This window comes from Nannospalax galili, unplaced genomic scaffold, assembly GCF_000622305.1.
Source record: "Nannospalax galili isolate Female #2095 unplaced genomic scaffold, S.galili_v1.0 scaffold664, whole genome shotgun sequence".
NCBI lineage: Eukaryota > Metazoa > Chordata > Mammalia > Rodentia > Spalacidae > Nannospalax > Nannospalax galili.
In genome coordinates, this window is record NW_008354274.1 from 4552398 (window position 1) to 4566754 (window position 14357).

General features: G+C 49.3%; 1 protein-coding gene across 7 annotated transcripts; it reads left to right on the forward strand.

Moving 5' to 3' along the window:
* Window positions 1–770: 770 nt before the first annotated feature.
* On the forward strand, window positions 771–12908 carry Zfand2a (zinc finger AN1-type containing 2A). Of its 7 annotated transcripts, none has more exons than XM_029555172.1 (8): window positions 771–977; window positions 3414–3513; window positions 4193–4287; window positions 7254–7385; window positions 7648–7743; window positions 9510–9661; window positions 11192–11294; window positions 11525–12908. In XM_029555172.1, the coding sequence occupies exons 2-8, from the start codon at window positions 3459–3461 to the stop codon at window positions 11654–11656; spliced, it is 765 nt and encodes a 254-aa protein (XP_029411032.1). In that variant the 5' UTR covers window positions 771–977; window positions 3414–3458; the 3' UTR covers window positions 11657–12908. The 7 variants fall into 7 exon arrangements, with proteins under 7 accessions (XP_029411032.1, XP_029411035.1, XP_029411031.1 ...); XM_029555171.1 differs by lacking the exon at window positions 771–977 and adding an exon at window positions 1148–1265; XM_029555174.1 differs by lacking the exon at window positions 771–977 and adding an exon at window positions 1149–1265 and having other exon boundaries at window positions 11192–11275.
* Window positions 12909–14357: the final 1449 nt, after the last annotated feature.

Genomic DNA, 14357 nt, shown 5'->3' on the forward strand with positions numbered 1-14357 from the left:
CTGGCCATCAAAGGCCAGGGCAGTTAAGTCTCTAACCCGAGCATTTAGGGCCATGAGTCTCTGGCCTTGGAGCCTGAAGCCCTAAGTTTCTTAAGTATTTACCTCAAATACCAGGACATGACGTTGCAGGTCTCTGGGTCTGGCACCTCAGCCCATAGAACTTGGGGACTCAAAGGCTTGGGCCGGCAGCACTACAACTCCTTGTCTGTTCCCCAAGTTTATTTCCAAAGGACAGAAGCCAGCGTAGTAATAAGGATAAAGGCATCTGGGGTACCATCTAGCACGCTCCCTACACTGGACCTCACTTCCAAGGGCATGCTTGATCAAGATGACCAGGCACGGGTGTTCGGCCTTCCCCAGCTCTGTAGTCCCGACAGCCTCAGGTACGGGCCATCAAGACTATGCCCATAGCATCCCTGACCCCCAGCATTCCTGAGAAAACCACGGCGCCGGAGAAACCCCGCTGGGGCCGTCTTGACTCAGGCTCCCCAGCACAGGCCCGCTAGCTGCCGAGAAGCAGCCACACCATGACTCAGACTCCGCCAGCGAAGCAGCTAGACTGTTCCAGAAAAAAGGTGGAGGAGGGGGAGGGGCCTGACTGGAGCGCCGCGGGATTGGCCAGATGACGAATGACGCCATCATGGAGCGTCGACCCGGGGGGGCGGGTCACAGCGCGAGGGGATTGGCCAACCAGAAGTGGCCTGTGGGAGAGCGGGAGAGGCGATCTTAGCTGAGATGGGATTGGCTGGTGTGTAAATGGCGTCATCAGGGAGCGCCCGGAACGCCCAGGAAGCAGATCCCCGGGCTGTGGATAAATGGCTGGGGCTGCAGCCGCTGTGATGCTGCGCTTTTTGCGAGGAGCTGAATACTGTGCGGGGCTCGGAGCTGCATTTCCCGCCGCCGTGTCGCCGGGCTGACCACGGAGGACACCGTTCGTCCCTGTCTGACGCCGGTGCCCCGCTGCCCGCCAGAGCCAGGTACTGGTGGGTTGGTGCGGGTCGTGGTCCGAGCTGGCCCGGGCAGTGCGGGGTGGCGCTGAGGGCCGGGGAGTTCTTCCACCAGGGGCTGGCGTCTCAGCACTGTGACGTCTCTCACACCCAGGTCGTCTGTCATGGAAGCTGAGTGTAAGCTAGGAAGGGTAGAGAGGAGGGCGGGGAACAGGTCCGGGCTGCCCGAGGTGCTTAGAATGACGTTTGAGGAAGTGACAATGCAAACTGGAGTCCTCAGAGGCTGACTAGATGTTTTCTGGTGCCATAGCGTTTCAGGTAAGGGATAGCTTGAGACACTTCAGTGGAGGGAATTAGTGGAAGGATGTGGAAAAGACTCTGAGGACTTCAATTCTGGGAGGTGCAAGAGTTTTGAGCCATTTGATGGGTCAGGGAAGAGACTTGGATTTAAGCCTTGCCTCTGGGATGCCAGCCTCTCAGGTTGTCTGCCTGTTAGCTCTAGCTGATTAATAACTGGCCCCTCCTTCCCTGATCAACTCTGGCTCAAATTCATTAAGGAGTAAGTGCAAAGTTAAAGTCAGTGCGTGGAGAGTAAGAAAGAGGCAAGGGACAGAGTACCCTGGGGAGCGTAGTCAGCTAACGTCTTTAACACCTGGTAACAGAATTTTGTTGATGTCAACAATCACATTAAGGAGATGAAATTGCAACTTGAAATCCACTGAAATTGTAATTTTCTGTGGCAATGATGAATTGATAAGAATATGGATTGATATGGGAAACCCTCCCCACCCCCACGGTGTTTTGTTTGTTCGGTTTTGGTGGTGCTTGAACCACCAAAGATTGAACCCAGAACCTCCCACCTGCTTGGCAAGCACTCTGCCATTGATGCTGCCTGCACTTTTGTTTGTATGCATGTGGAAGACATAGGACAACCTTGGGTATCATTTCTCAAAAACCATCCACCTTATATTTTGAGAAGGCTCTGTCACTGGGACCCGGAGCTTACCAGTTTGGTGAAGCTGCCTGAGCAACAAGCCCTAGGCATCCTCCTGTCCCCACCTCCTCAGCACTAGGATTCCAAGCACTAATCACCACATCTGACAGACTCACTAAGTAGACCAGGCTGGCCTCAAATTCACATAGCTCCCCCTGCCTCTGTCTCCTGAGTGCTGGGATTAGAGAGTATGCTTGGCTTTTTTATGAGTTCTGGGGGTTGGACTTAAGTCTTTGTGCTTACAAGGCAAGCACTTTACTGGTTTTTACTGATTGAGCTGTCTCCCCAGGCCTCTTTCTACTCTCTCTTACTCTCTTCTTTTTTTTTTAATCTTTTTGAGACAGGGTCTTCCTGTAGTCCCAGCTGCCTGGAGCTCTGTAGACCAGGCTGGCCTTGAGCTCACAGAGATCCACCTGCCTCTGCCTCCCAAGGTGCTGGGATTAAAGGCATGCGCCACCACGCCCAGCCCCTACTCTATTTTTTTAAATTTTGAAACAAGTTGTGATAGTTAGCTTTAATTATCAATTTGATACAACCTAGAATCATCTGGGAAGAGTCTCAGTGAAGGAGTGTCTGCATTGGGTTGGTTTGTAGGCATGTCTGTGGGGGGTGGTGTCTTAGTTGATGTGGGCAAACCCAGCCCACAGGGTCCTGAACCATATAAGAGTAGAGAAATCAGCAGAGGTAATGGTGCACACTTTTAATCCTAGAACTCAGGAGGCAAAGACAGGTAGATCTCTGAGTTCAAGACCAGCCTGGGCTACATGAGACCCTAAGAAGAGTGGCGAAATGGAACTAAGTGCAAATGAGCTTGTGTGCATTCTTTTCTCTCTGCTCTTGACTGTGGATGTCATATGACCAGCTGTTTAATGTTCTTACCCAAAATGCTGGGTGATAGTCTGGAATTGTGAGCTAAATGAATCCTTTCTTCTCTGAGTTGTTGTTCGTCAGGGTATTTCATCACAGCCACAGAAAGGAAGCTAATACACAGGGTCTTCCTAAGTTGCCCTGAGCTTGTGATCCTCCTGCCTCCGGCTACAGAGTAGCTGGAATGACAGGTCTATGCCACTAGGGCAGGCTTGGAAATCCTCTTTCAAGATGCATTGAAATGAGGTTGTCATGGAAACTGGCGGTCAGTGTAGGCTTCATAAACTAGGTATTAAAGGAGTAGATGGCAAGCCTATATGTGGGTTTGGTTCTTAGGCTGAGGTATTTCTTTGCTGAAATCACAAGGATTTGTGAGCCTTCAGTCTTTTGAAAGGCTCTGGGATGCCAGGTGTCCTGTGCAGAAGGATTCTCTGGGCACTCATTAGCCACAGGTTACAAGTCCTGGTGACCTTTGAAAGGCTCTGGGATGCCAGGTGTCCTGTGCTCCCCGCAGAAGGATTCTCTGGGCACTCATTAGCCACAGGTTACAAGTCCTGGTGACTAATTGGGAGCTCTTTTCTTGCTCTTCCCTCTTACTTTCACAGGTAATCCTTGACTGCCACCTGTGCTTGGGACGAGGTTTTTTCATAATGGAATTTCCAGATTTGGGGAAGCACTGTTCAGAACAGACTTGCAAGCAATTAGGTAAGTAACTTCACAAGACTCTTAACTAGAAAATGCTGTCTTGTTGGCTGTTTTTTGAGTGACCTCTAACCATTACATTGACTAGCTGATTGGCCTGTCCTGGCCCATCTGGCTTCTTTCTCAGTGTGAGGACCCTGGTGTTGTGGGACACAGAGTCTGCTCAGTATTGCAATTTAGCATCCACCGAAGGCCGGGCAACGCAGCTAGCCACTAGGGCTGCATAGATAAAAAGTGGGACTTGGATAATGGTGATGCCACCAAGATTGGAATCTGTTGGGAAAAATAGCTGTGTGGGTCCTTTAGTGCCACTAACCTCAGATATGACTCAGTGGGTAGAGCACTTGCCCAGTGTGCACAAAGCCTTAGGTTCTGTTCCCCAGCACCACATAAAACTGGATATAGTGGCATACCAGAGAAGTGGTGGCAGGAGGATCAGAAATTCAAGGTCATCCTAGGCTACATAGTGAATTTGAAGCCAACCTGGGCTACATGAGACCCTGTTTCAAATTGTTTTAGCTCCTAACCTCAAAGTTTTCTCCCATTGATAACAAGGCTATATTTACCTCCCATAGGAATGAATGTCCCTAGCGTAGAGAAATGCCGCCTTCTTCTAGTTTGTAAGCCCTTGGTTTTGATTCTTCAGATGCATTACTGTTCTATTCTGTTTTTTGTCTTGTAGATTTTCTGCCAATAACATGTGACGCCTGTAAGCAAGATTTCTGTAAAGACCATTTTTCCTATGCGGCCCATAAGTGTCCTTTTGCATTCAAGAAGGTAACTTGCCATCTTGGGGTCCAGTCTACACCAACCAGAGCTGCTCCATCTAGGTGTTCAGAAAATGAGCCACAGTGACCACACTTTCAGTTTTGAGTGAGTGGGTTTATTAAGTATATAGCAGGCCACAGTAGAAGAATAAGGGGAGATGGACAAAGACTGACTGATGGGAAAATAAAACAGCACCATATCAGACACACAGCATCCAGCAGAAACTGACTGGGGAAGTCCCTTTAAGGCAGCCAGCTGGAATTCCCCATCCAGAGTTGGAGGAAGAGGGGTCAGGGACAGAGCAGCCCCTCAGGTGAGGCTTCCAGGTCAAAGAACAAATAGCAAGAGATAGAGGTAACATCATCAAGTTTTGCACTCACACCATTCATCAGAAACCAACTAGGGAGGCTGAGGCAGCCAGCTAGAGTTCATTGAGCTTTCTGTGACTGAACTTCCAGCTTCTCTTTCGTACTGCAGACACTTTTCTGTGGTGGTATAAACAGTAGTAACATCTGTTGGGAATGGTTCACCTTCTAGCTGTTCTCTGGGATGCAGGATGTGAGGTGGTTGTTCTTGGGCTGTTCTCTTCCCTCCCTGTCAGTGTTGGGGCAGTCCATCTCCAGACAAGCGGTCTTGGCGCACATTGTGAGATGAATATGTATGCTTGGGTCTGAACTGGGGCAGTGGGTGGAGAGGGGTTGTGCAGTCCTGCTTCCAGAGCTGACGTCTCAGTGAGTTCAACCAGCACTTGACAGTTTGCCAATGTAGTGTATGTCAGTACAGCAAACACCAGCCACAGCAGCTACTTAGCACATAAGAATTCAGAGTTTTAAATCCAGGGCCTGAGCCAGGTGTGGTGGCACATGCCTATAATCACAGCACTTGGGAGGCAGAGGCAGGCAGATCTCTGAGTTCAAGGCCAGCCTGGTCTACATAGCGAGTTCCAGGCCAGCTGGGGCTACAGGAAGATCTGTCTCAAAAAGACCAAAAACAGAAAAAACAAAGCTAGGGCCTAGAGACATAGCTCTGTGATAAGAGGCCTTGGCCTTCCCAGGATATGCAAAGCCCGGGTTTGATCTTCAGTACAACAAAAGAAGAGAAAAAAATGTCTCCTGGCCAGGGCGGCCCTACGCTTTGTTTGAAACAAGCTCTGTAGGCCAGTTTGGTTTTGAACTCTCCACATAGCCAAAAATGACTACAGATACAAACTGTTTCCACCATCCCAAGACAGCACAGCTCTAAAGCTACCGAGATTTTATTTTCAGACTTAGTGTGAACCACAGTATCATGAATCAGGTTAAAATCAACACAAATGCAGTTCTTCTCTGGGGACAGAATGGATTTGCAGTTCAAGGGGCGTGTGGTTCAGTTAGAAACCAGACAGGTATTCTATCAGGATGTTTGAACTGAGGTGGTGTGGTTCAGTTAGAAACCAGACAGGTATTCTAGCAGGGTGTTTGAACTGAGGTGGTGTGGTTCAGTTAGAAACCAGACAGGTATTCTAGCAGGGTGTTTGAACTGAAGTGGTGTGGTTCATACATGCATGTTGTAGCTGCATGCACCTCTGTGTGTGTCTGTTCATGTGGAGGCCTGAGGACACCTCCAGTGTGTTCCTCAGGAGCCATCTACCTTGTTTTGGGGGGCAGTCTTTATTAGCCTAGAGTCACCAAGTAGGCCAGGCTGGCTGGGCAGTGAGCCCCAGAGGTCCTCCTCCTGTTTCCACCTCTCCAGCACTGGGGTTACTGGGGTCCATCCAACCTGGGCTTTTGTGTGGGTGCTGGGGATGGAACTCTGGTCCTGGTGCTTTTGTGGCCTTTTGTTTACTGCTTAACAGTCCAACCCTCAAGCCACACCTCTGGTCTGTAGTTCTGCCTAAGCCTCCAGAGTTTGCTCAGCACCTGTCTCACAGATCCCCCGACCAGGATCATGCACAGCAGGCATCAGTTTCTCCTTCAGGTCACTGCAGCAGCTAGGCCATTTCACAGTGTCCAGCAGGAACTGGGAGGTGCCCCTTAGAACCCAGCTCCCACAGGTCCACGGGCCTTAGGCTGCTGTGGACTTCTCAGGTCCCTCTGGCCACACTCATTTGTATTGGGCAAACTCATAGGTTATGTCATTGAGCTCTGCCACTTTACCCTGCTGCCACCTGGGTCATGGGTGACCTTAGTGTCACCTGCCTTGACCAGGGCTGGCCTCCAGCTGGCCCTCCATCTTCTCCAGGTTATTGAGGTGGGTGGGGCTAGTGGCTCATGATCCCTGTGTTTACCAGGCACTAGTGACTAAGTCGCTATCATTTGTGTGTCATCTGGACCTTTCCCTATCCCCATATGGGGGTGGAGTCTGACCAGAGGTCACATGAGACAGCTTTCTCAGTGGGCACACTTTACCAAGATAGCTTCTCCTTCAGACAGATCATGTGGGCCTGTGATGCCAGCTGCCCCATCCTCTCTGTCATGGCCCCTTCCTCAGCTGTCCTAGCTTAGTGTTTGACCATCCTGGTCATTCACTGCTTGGGCCCCTTCATTCCAGAGCCTCTGTGGTCTCCAACTGGCAGTCAGCAGTGGGTGAGGCCTTGGTGTATGCTCTACTCACTGCTGAGGGCCTCTTCTTGCCTGTAAAACCACCAAGAATCAGAAGCAGCTGCACAGAGTAACCTGTGGGACCCTTCCAGTCACTGTCTGCCTGTCACCTCTGTTCTGAGGAATCCTTCACAGCCATATTGTCCCAAAACCCTGTGAATCTTGGCAGCTTCCTTCCCTCATCCATCAGGTTCACTGAGGGTCCTTTAAAGCTGGTGATGGCACTTTGTGTTGATATCCCATCAGATTCCCTTGGGTGGCCTTTGAGCAGGCTGCAAACACCTGTCACCCCATGTCCCCACTGCAGCATGGACTCCCTCATGTTTAAGGGCACCTGTTCACCCTTCTGTGAGTTTGAGCATCTTGCATCCTAATGTCATCCTGCATTCATTTCAGAATGTGCAGGTGCCTATATGTCCACTCTGCAGCATCCCTGTCCCTGTGAAGAGGGGTGAGAACCCAGATGTGGTGGTCGGAGAGCACATGGACAGAGACTGCACCTCCCACCCTGGCAGGAAGAAAGAGAAGGTGAGAGCTGGTCTTGAGACCCCGGAGAGCTGCTGGTGGAAGGGGTCAGTTTCCCTCTGTCCCTTCCTCCCTCCTTCCCACAGGCTCTCAGTACCTAAGCTGGTCTTGAACTTGATATGTGGTTGAGAATGGCCTTGATCCCCTGGTCTTCCTGCCTCTACCTCCTTAGTGCTGGGATTACAACCTGGCTCTTCTTATTCTTTGCTCTTCTAGGTTTTTCCTTTACGGAAACTCATTTTCTGTCATTTTGATGGTGTTTTAGGAAGGATGGAACCCTCGCATGTGTAGATGTCCTCCAGCAGGCGACACATCCCAGAGCTTGGTCCAAACTCCACCCTACACTGGGAGGTTCATGCAGGTTGTTTTTCTCGGCCTAGCTGCCCAGCCATTCTCCAGAACTTCTGGTTTCTAAAGAAGTTTCTCTGTACCCGGGCATGGTGGCGCATGCCTTTAATACCAGCACTTGGGAAGCAAAGGCAGGCAGATCTGTGCGTTCAAGGCCAGCCTGGTCTACAAAGCGAGTTCCAGGCAAGCCTGGGGTACAGGGAGACCCTGTCTCAAAAAGAATTAAAAAAAAAAAATTTCTCTGCATGCTCGAATGCTTTCTCTCTCCCTCTCCCTCCCTCCCTCCCTCTCCCCCTCTCCCTCCCTCTGCTCAAACTTGATATGGTGGTTTCCACTTCTCACAGCTAAACCCTGACTGGGACTCCAGGCCTGACATTATTTTCTCAGTTCCCCCTCTCTCTCTCTCCCCCCTACCCCTCTCTCTCTCCTCTCCATGCTCCAGTGCTTAACACACACACACATACAGGCCAGCAAGATGGTTCACCATGTAAAGTCATCTGGCATCGAAAGATGCAAGCTAGACAACCTGAGTTTGATCTTCAGAACCCAGATAGAGGTAAAAGGAGAGACCCAACTCCACAAAGTTGTCTTCTGACCACATATGTGCTGTGGCATGCTCACACACAGATACATGGTAGTTTTTTGAAAAAGATCTCTTCTAAGAATTGGACTCTTGTCATGCTTAAATCAGTTTGTAGCTGTGGACCCTAGTTTATAGTTATCACCTGCCCTGTATGGGTATAGGGGTAAATGTCATGTGTTGGGGTGGGGGGTGTCTGTGGAGGCCACAGGTCGACATTGGATGTGGTTTTCACTCTCCACCCTGTTGTCTTTATCTGTTCAGTCTTCCAGGGCCACCTCCAGACACCTTCCCTGTGCCCAGCTTTGCTGTCTGCTCAGTGTTTGCCCCTCATCTTCTTTTCTTCGTGTGTGTCGGGGGGGGGGCTGAGGAGGATGTCAGGTGTCCTGCTCTGTCTGCCTTATTTCCTTAAGACAGGGTCTCTCACTGAACCTAGAGCCAGACTAGGAGCCAGCGGCCCCAGCCATCCAGCCTCCATCCACACAGTCCTGGGAGCACAGCCTTTCACACAGGTGCCGGGGATTGAAATACAGCACTCACACTTGCACAGGAAGCATTCTTATCCACTGAGCTGCCTCTCCCCAGCACCTGGAGTTTTTGTCTTTTTTTTTTTTTTTTTTTTTTTTCTTTTTTTTTTGGGGGGGTGGGAATAAAAAGCTGTGAATTGTTCAACCTACTTTGTAACCAAAGAAGCAAAGCTGTGTAATGGAGTTTTGTTTTGTCTTTTTGAGACAGTCTCCCTGTAGCCCCAGCTGGCCTGGAACTCACTATGTAGACCAGGCTGGCCTTGAACTCTGCCTCCTGAGTGCTAGGATTAAAGATGTGCACCACCACACCCAGCTCAGACACCCAATTTTAACATGTAGCCCTGGCTGGTCTGGAATTCTCTATGTAGACCAGGCTGGTCTTGAACTCAGAGAGATTCATCTGCCTCCACCTCGTGAGTACTAGAATTAAAGGCATGTGCCATCATGCCTGGCTCCCAACCCTCTTTACTTTTTATTTTGTGACAGGGTCTCACTAAGTTTCACAAGCTGCCCTTGAACTCAGTCTGTAGCCCAGGCAGGCCTTGAACTTGCATTCCCAAGTAGGGATGGCAGGCCTGAGGCCCAGGCCCAGGGTCTGTTTGTGGTGTGAACATGAGCACTCCTGTGAGGGCTGGTTCCACATTGCTGATGGAAGTGACTTTGTTCTTGCAGGTTTTCACACACCGCTGCTCCAAAGAGGGATGCAGGAAGAAGGAGATGCTGCAGCTGGCTTGTGTGCAGTGCCGTGGCAACTTCTGCATCCAGCACAGGCATCCACTGGACCATAGCTGCCAACCTGGGAGCAGCTCAGCCAGCAGAGCGGGGTGAGCACAGGCTCTGGATGCTACCAAGCTGGTGTTCAGCCACACAGAACCAGCTTGAACTCTGGGGTGCTGTGACTTTGAACGTTGTTCCTTACTGTGTTGTTGATCTTAAGTACCTGCTCTACAGCAGGTAGAATCTAATAAACCCAGCTCTTGAGTCAGAGCTAGAGTCACACTGGTGTCCGTATCTGTGTGCACTGGGGGCTTCCCCATCAGTTATTGTTGGCATTTGCTCATTCTGAGGCTCCACCTCTCTCACCTTCCTGATGCCGGGTCTCTGGAGAACCTGACCTTGCAGGAGCATAGTTCCTATCTCTTCCTTTGTGGCGTTCCCAAGTGAGTCTGTTCTACCTCCTCCTTTCTGTTAGCACACAGTCGATCATATGGCCACTGTCTTGACTGATGGCCATGATGACCAATGCTGAACTGGACCACCTCAGTGAAGACCTTGTCTCTAAATAAGGTCCATCCTCAGGGATGGCGGTTGGCTTAGGATATCAGCATGTCCTTTTTGGGAACATAGTTCAACCCTTAATACTACTCCCTTAAACTGGTACTCCTGACTCAAATAAAATCGTAAACTTTCTCTCTCTCTCTCTCTCTCTCTGTGTGTGTGTGTGTGTGTGTGTGTGTGTGTAAGGGGGGTGGGGGGGTGCACATTCGTATACGTGACTGCAGGCCTGCACAGAGAGGTCAAAGGACAACCTTGGGTGCTGGTCCTTGTTCTGCCTTGTTTGATACAGGTTTCTCATTTGCTTTGGTATTTGCTAGGCTAGCTGGCCAGGGTTTCCAGAGAGTCTCCTGTCTCTGCCTTCAGTTTCCCCACCGGATCCCCCATTCATGTGCTCACGGCACCTGTCTGGCTTTTACATGGATGCCAAGGATGGGTTCTCATGCTTGTGCACCAAGTGCTTCCCCTGAGCTGGCTCCCAGCCCCAAAAGTTTTTATTTTTTTAAAAAAATATTTTATTTTTATTTTACGTGTGTGAGTGTATTGCCTGCATGTATGCGAGTGCATCCATGTCATGCAGTGCCACGGAGGTCAGAAGAGGGCTTCAGATTCCCCTGGGACTGGAGTTAAGGACAGTTTGTAGCTGCCGTGTGGGTGTTAGGAATCAAACCCGGGTCCTCTGCAAGAGCAGTCAGTGCTTTTAACCGGTGAGCCATCTCTCCAGCCCAAAAAGTTACTTATTTTTTAATTCTGTAAATACTTATTTTGTGTGTGTACGTGTGCGTATATGGCGGGACAGAGGTGGATGTGCTAAAGTGCATGTGAAGGTCAGAACAGCTTACTGGAATCAATTTCCTTTACCTTGTGAATCTGGGGATCAGACTCTGGTCAGGCTTGATGGCAAGTGCCATTATCCACTGAGCCATCTTGTTGGCCCCATAAGTTACTTTTTAATTGCATTTGATTTTTTTTCTATGCTGTCTACTTGTCTGTAGTGCCCAACTGCCTAACTGCATAGGACCAGTCGGGCTTTCTTGGTACAAGCATTGAATAAACATGCATCTAACCTTTCTCTGTAGGACTTCAGCAACCAGGGCTCCTGAACCGAAGCCGTTGGGAGCTTTAAACGCCTTGTCCTCCAGTTGGCTGGCCAAGCAACTCAGGTCCTATTCCAAAATGCATGTGAGACTTTAGCTTTGTGTCTGGTAGGTGCATTGCAGTTACAGTCAAACGTGTGATGTGGCATGCTCACACAGGAGTGGCTAGACCAGACACCCAAGTTAGAGTCCGCATCAGCTTGAATCACAAGCAGGCCCAGCCAAACTACCTGCTTTTAGAAGGCCCTACTGCATGACGGACCCCTGCTAGGCAGTTGAGACATGGTCATCTCACTGGTTCCTTCTCTTTTCTAGGTGGAAGGTGAAGCGATGGTGAGATTCTGGTCTGCCTCCACTCTGCCCCACACACCAGCTCGTTTCTGCACTGTTTTCATCTTGCTGGCAGGCCTCCAGTGCTGCCCTGCATCTCTACTGCCAACAGAGTGAATATGAAAACTTCCTGTGAATATACAAGTTAGGAGTCAGGAGATGGCTCAGTGGGTAAAGTGCTTGTCTCACAAACAAGGACTTTAGTTCCTCCCCAGAACCCATGTTAAAAAGAGCTAGGCATGGTGGAACACACTTGTCATCCCAGCAGAGGGATGGAGGATCCTGAGGCTCACTGTCAGTCAACCTAGCCTAATTGGAGAGAGGCCAGAGAGAGACCCTGTTTCAAAAACCAAGGTGTACGGCTCCTGAGGAACACTAAGGTTTGCCTCTGGCCTCCCCACACACATGCACGCGCACACAGAAAGAATGCACAAAATAAATGATGAGAGCAATTCAGCCAAACTCAGGTGGATTAGAATGCCAGCCATCTTAGACAAAGCTGTCCGGTGTACCACATGTGCCTTAAAACCACGAAAGCAGGCATAGGGCTTCCTTCAGTACTGTCCTGAGTATTGGTATAGAGTTCTGGCAGCCTGTTGAGACTGTTAACTCTGCCCAGGTGACATATCCTAGTCATGCATTTCAGGTTGTGGCCTTTAGATATAATGGGGGGGATTCCCATTCAGTCTCCCTCACAGAGACATGACTAGGACCACTTGCCTAGAGCTGATGGTTCTCCAGGGTAGGGGCAGCATATCAGTACAGTGCTACCCTCCACCCCAGCTTCTGACTAGGTGTGGGGGCACTTGGGATTTGCACTTAGAACAAGATCCAGACCATGCTGCTATCTGGGGACACACTGAGATAAACCACTTTCCTGTGCCTCTGCTGCCCAGGGTGACAGCCAGTAGCCACAGTGAGGCACACTAGAGATGTACCCAACACAACTAAGCTTTTAATTATACTTCAGTTTAAAAATAGCTGAGTTCAATTATTAGGAAAAGTTATATTAGGGACTTGGATATGCTAATCTATTTTTTAACCTTTCGTTTTATGAAAAGATGTTTCTTAAAGATGTTTAAGCGGAGATGACTCCAAATCTGGACTCAAAAATCACATTTAGAAAGGGGGTGCATGACTCAGTGGTAATGCACTTGCCTAGAGTCCCACTGTAAGGGGCTGGGTGTGTGGATCAGCGTTAGAGCACCTGCCTAGCATGTGCCCAGCCCTATTCCATCCCCAGTACTTGAAGAAAGCAAAACAAAAATCACACTGGGCTTTGAAGACAATACCAAATGTAGATAACTATTTAAAACCTGGTTTACATGTTGAAATACTATATAATGGTTAAATAAAGTTATTCACCTGTTTGTCCTAAATGTGGCTACCTAAAATTTCAGAGCGGTGGCATGTGTGCCATTGCTGCTGTGTAGCGCTATTCTGGCAAATCTGAAGTGAACAAACCATTTTGGCAGGTGGAGCCTCCCTGGTCAGAAGTCTCTTTTAATGTGTATGAGTGTATTGCCTGCTTGTCTGTAAATGCGTCCGTGTTATGCAATGCCTGTGGAGGTCAGAAGAAGGTATTGAATTTCCCTGGAACTGGAATTATGGAGAGTTGTTAGCTGCCAGGTGGGTGCTGGGAATTAAACCCAAGTCCTCTGTAAGAGCAGCCAGTGCTCTTAACTGCTGAGCCAGCTCTCCAGCCCCTCTGATCAGAAATTTTTTAAATGCCCCCAAAACTTGATACCCTAATGAAAACATAACAGGTCACAAACAGCTGCCCTAAAATCTTGTATAAAATTACTTTCAGGGGCGGGGGCAATGGCACAGGATAGAGTGCTTGCCACACAAGCATGAGGACCTAAAGTCAGATCTCCAGTGCCCATGCAAAATGCCAAGAGCATCTGTAATCCCAGCACTGAGACCTGGAGACAGGACCTGGGGTTCACTGGCCAGCTAGTCTGACCCAATCAAGGAGCTCCATGGTCAAAAAGAGGCCTTGTTGTAGTTTTGTGATTATGTGGTTAAAACACTTTGATAAAAGCAACTTGGGGGGAGAGGGTTAATTCTGGCTCACAGCTCCAGAGTGCAGTTCATCGAGGGAAGTCAAGGCCACAGGAGCATGAGGCAGCTGCTCACATCTCATCCAGTCAGGAAAATGAATGATATTGCTCAGCTCCATTTTTGTACAGACCAGGATCCCGACCAGTGAATGGTGCCACCCACAGTGAGTGGGTCTTCCTACTTATAAGAGAGTTCCTCACAGGCATGCCCAGAGGCCCATCTCAGTGGCTATAGATTGTGTCAAATTGACAACACTAACCATCACATTTCTGAAAAGAAGATGGAGAGCAATCGAGAAAGACACTGACCTCTGGCCTCCACGTGTACACATACCCGTATACCTACTCAAATCATACACCACACAGGAAAATTACCTTCAGGCTGGGATGTAGCTCAGTTGGAGAGCACTTGCCCAGCATGTGCAAGGCCCTGGGATCCATCCCCAGCACTGCTCTAACAATCACTTTGAGGCCATCTAACAAGGTGTGTAGGAAACAAATACATTTCCTGTTTCAACTTGTGTCTCTTCCCCAACATACCTATTATATATATGCAAGTGTTCCAAAATCTAAAAAATTCAATCTATAACAGTTCTGGTCCCAGACATTCTGGGTTCAGGCTGCTTGGACTGTACCCAGGCTATCATGAGGCTTTGAGCTACTTTTATTTTTCCATCTTCAGATTCAGTTTTGACATTCCAATGCAACAGTTGGTGTCTGCTGAGCCTCTCCTATTGGCACTCAGTATTTCTCCT

Excerpts from the sequence above, each read along its gene's own strand:
- Zfand2a (XM_029555171.1), top strand. The coding sequence starts at position 1,239 with ATGTTTTCTGGTGCCATAGCGTTTCAG. Across the intron at positions 4,288-7,253 it reads GTCCTTTTGCATTCAAGAAG|AATGTGCAGGTGCCTATATG; the intron begins GTAACTTGCCAT and ends CATTCATTTCAG. Across the intron at positions 9,662-11,191 it reads AGCTCAGCCAGCAGAGCGGG|GACTTCAGCAACCAGGGCTC; the intron begins GTGAGCACAGGC and ends CTTTCTCTGTAG.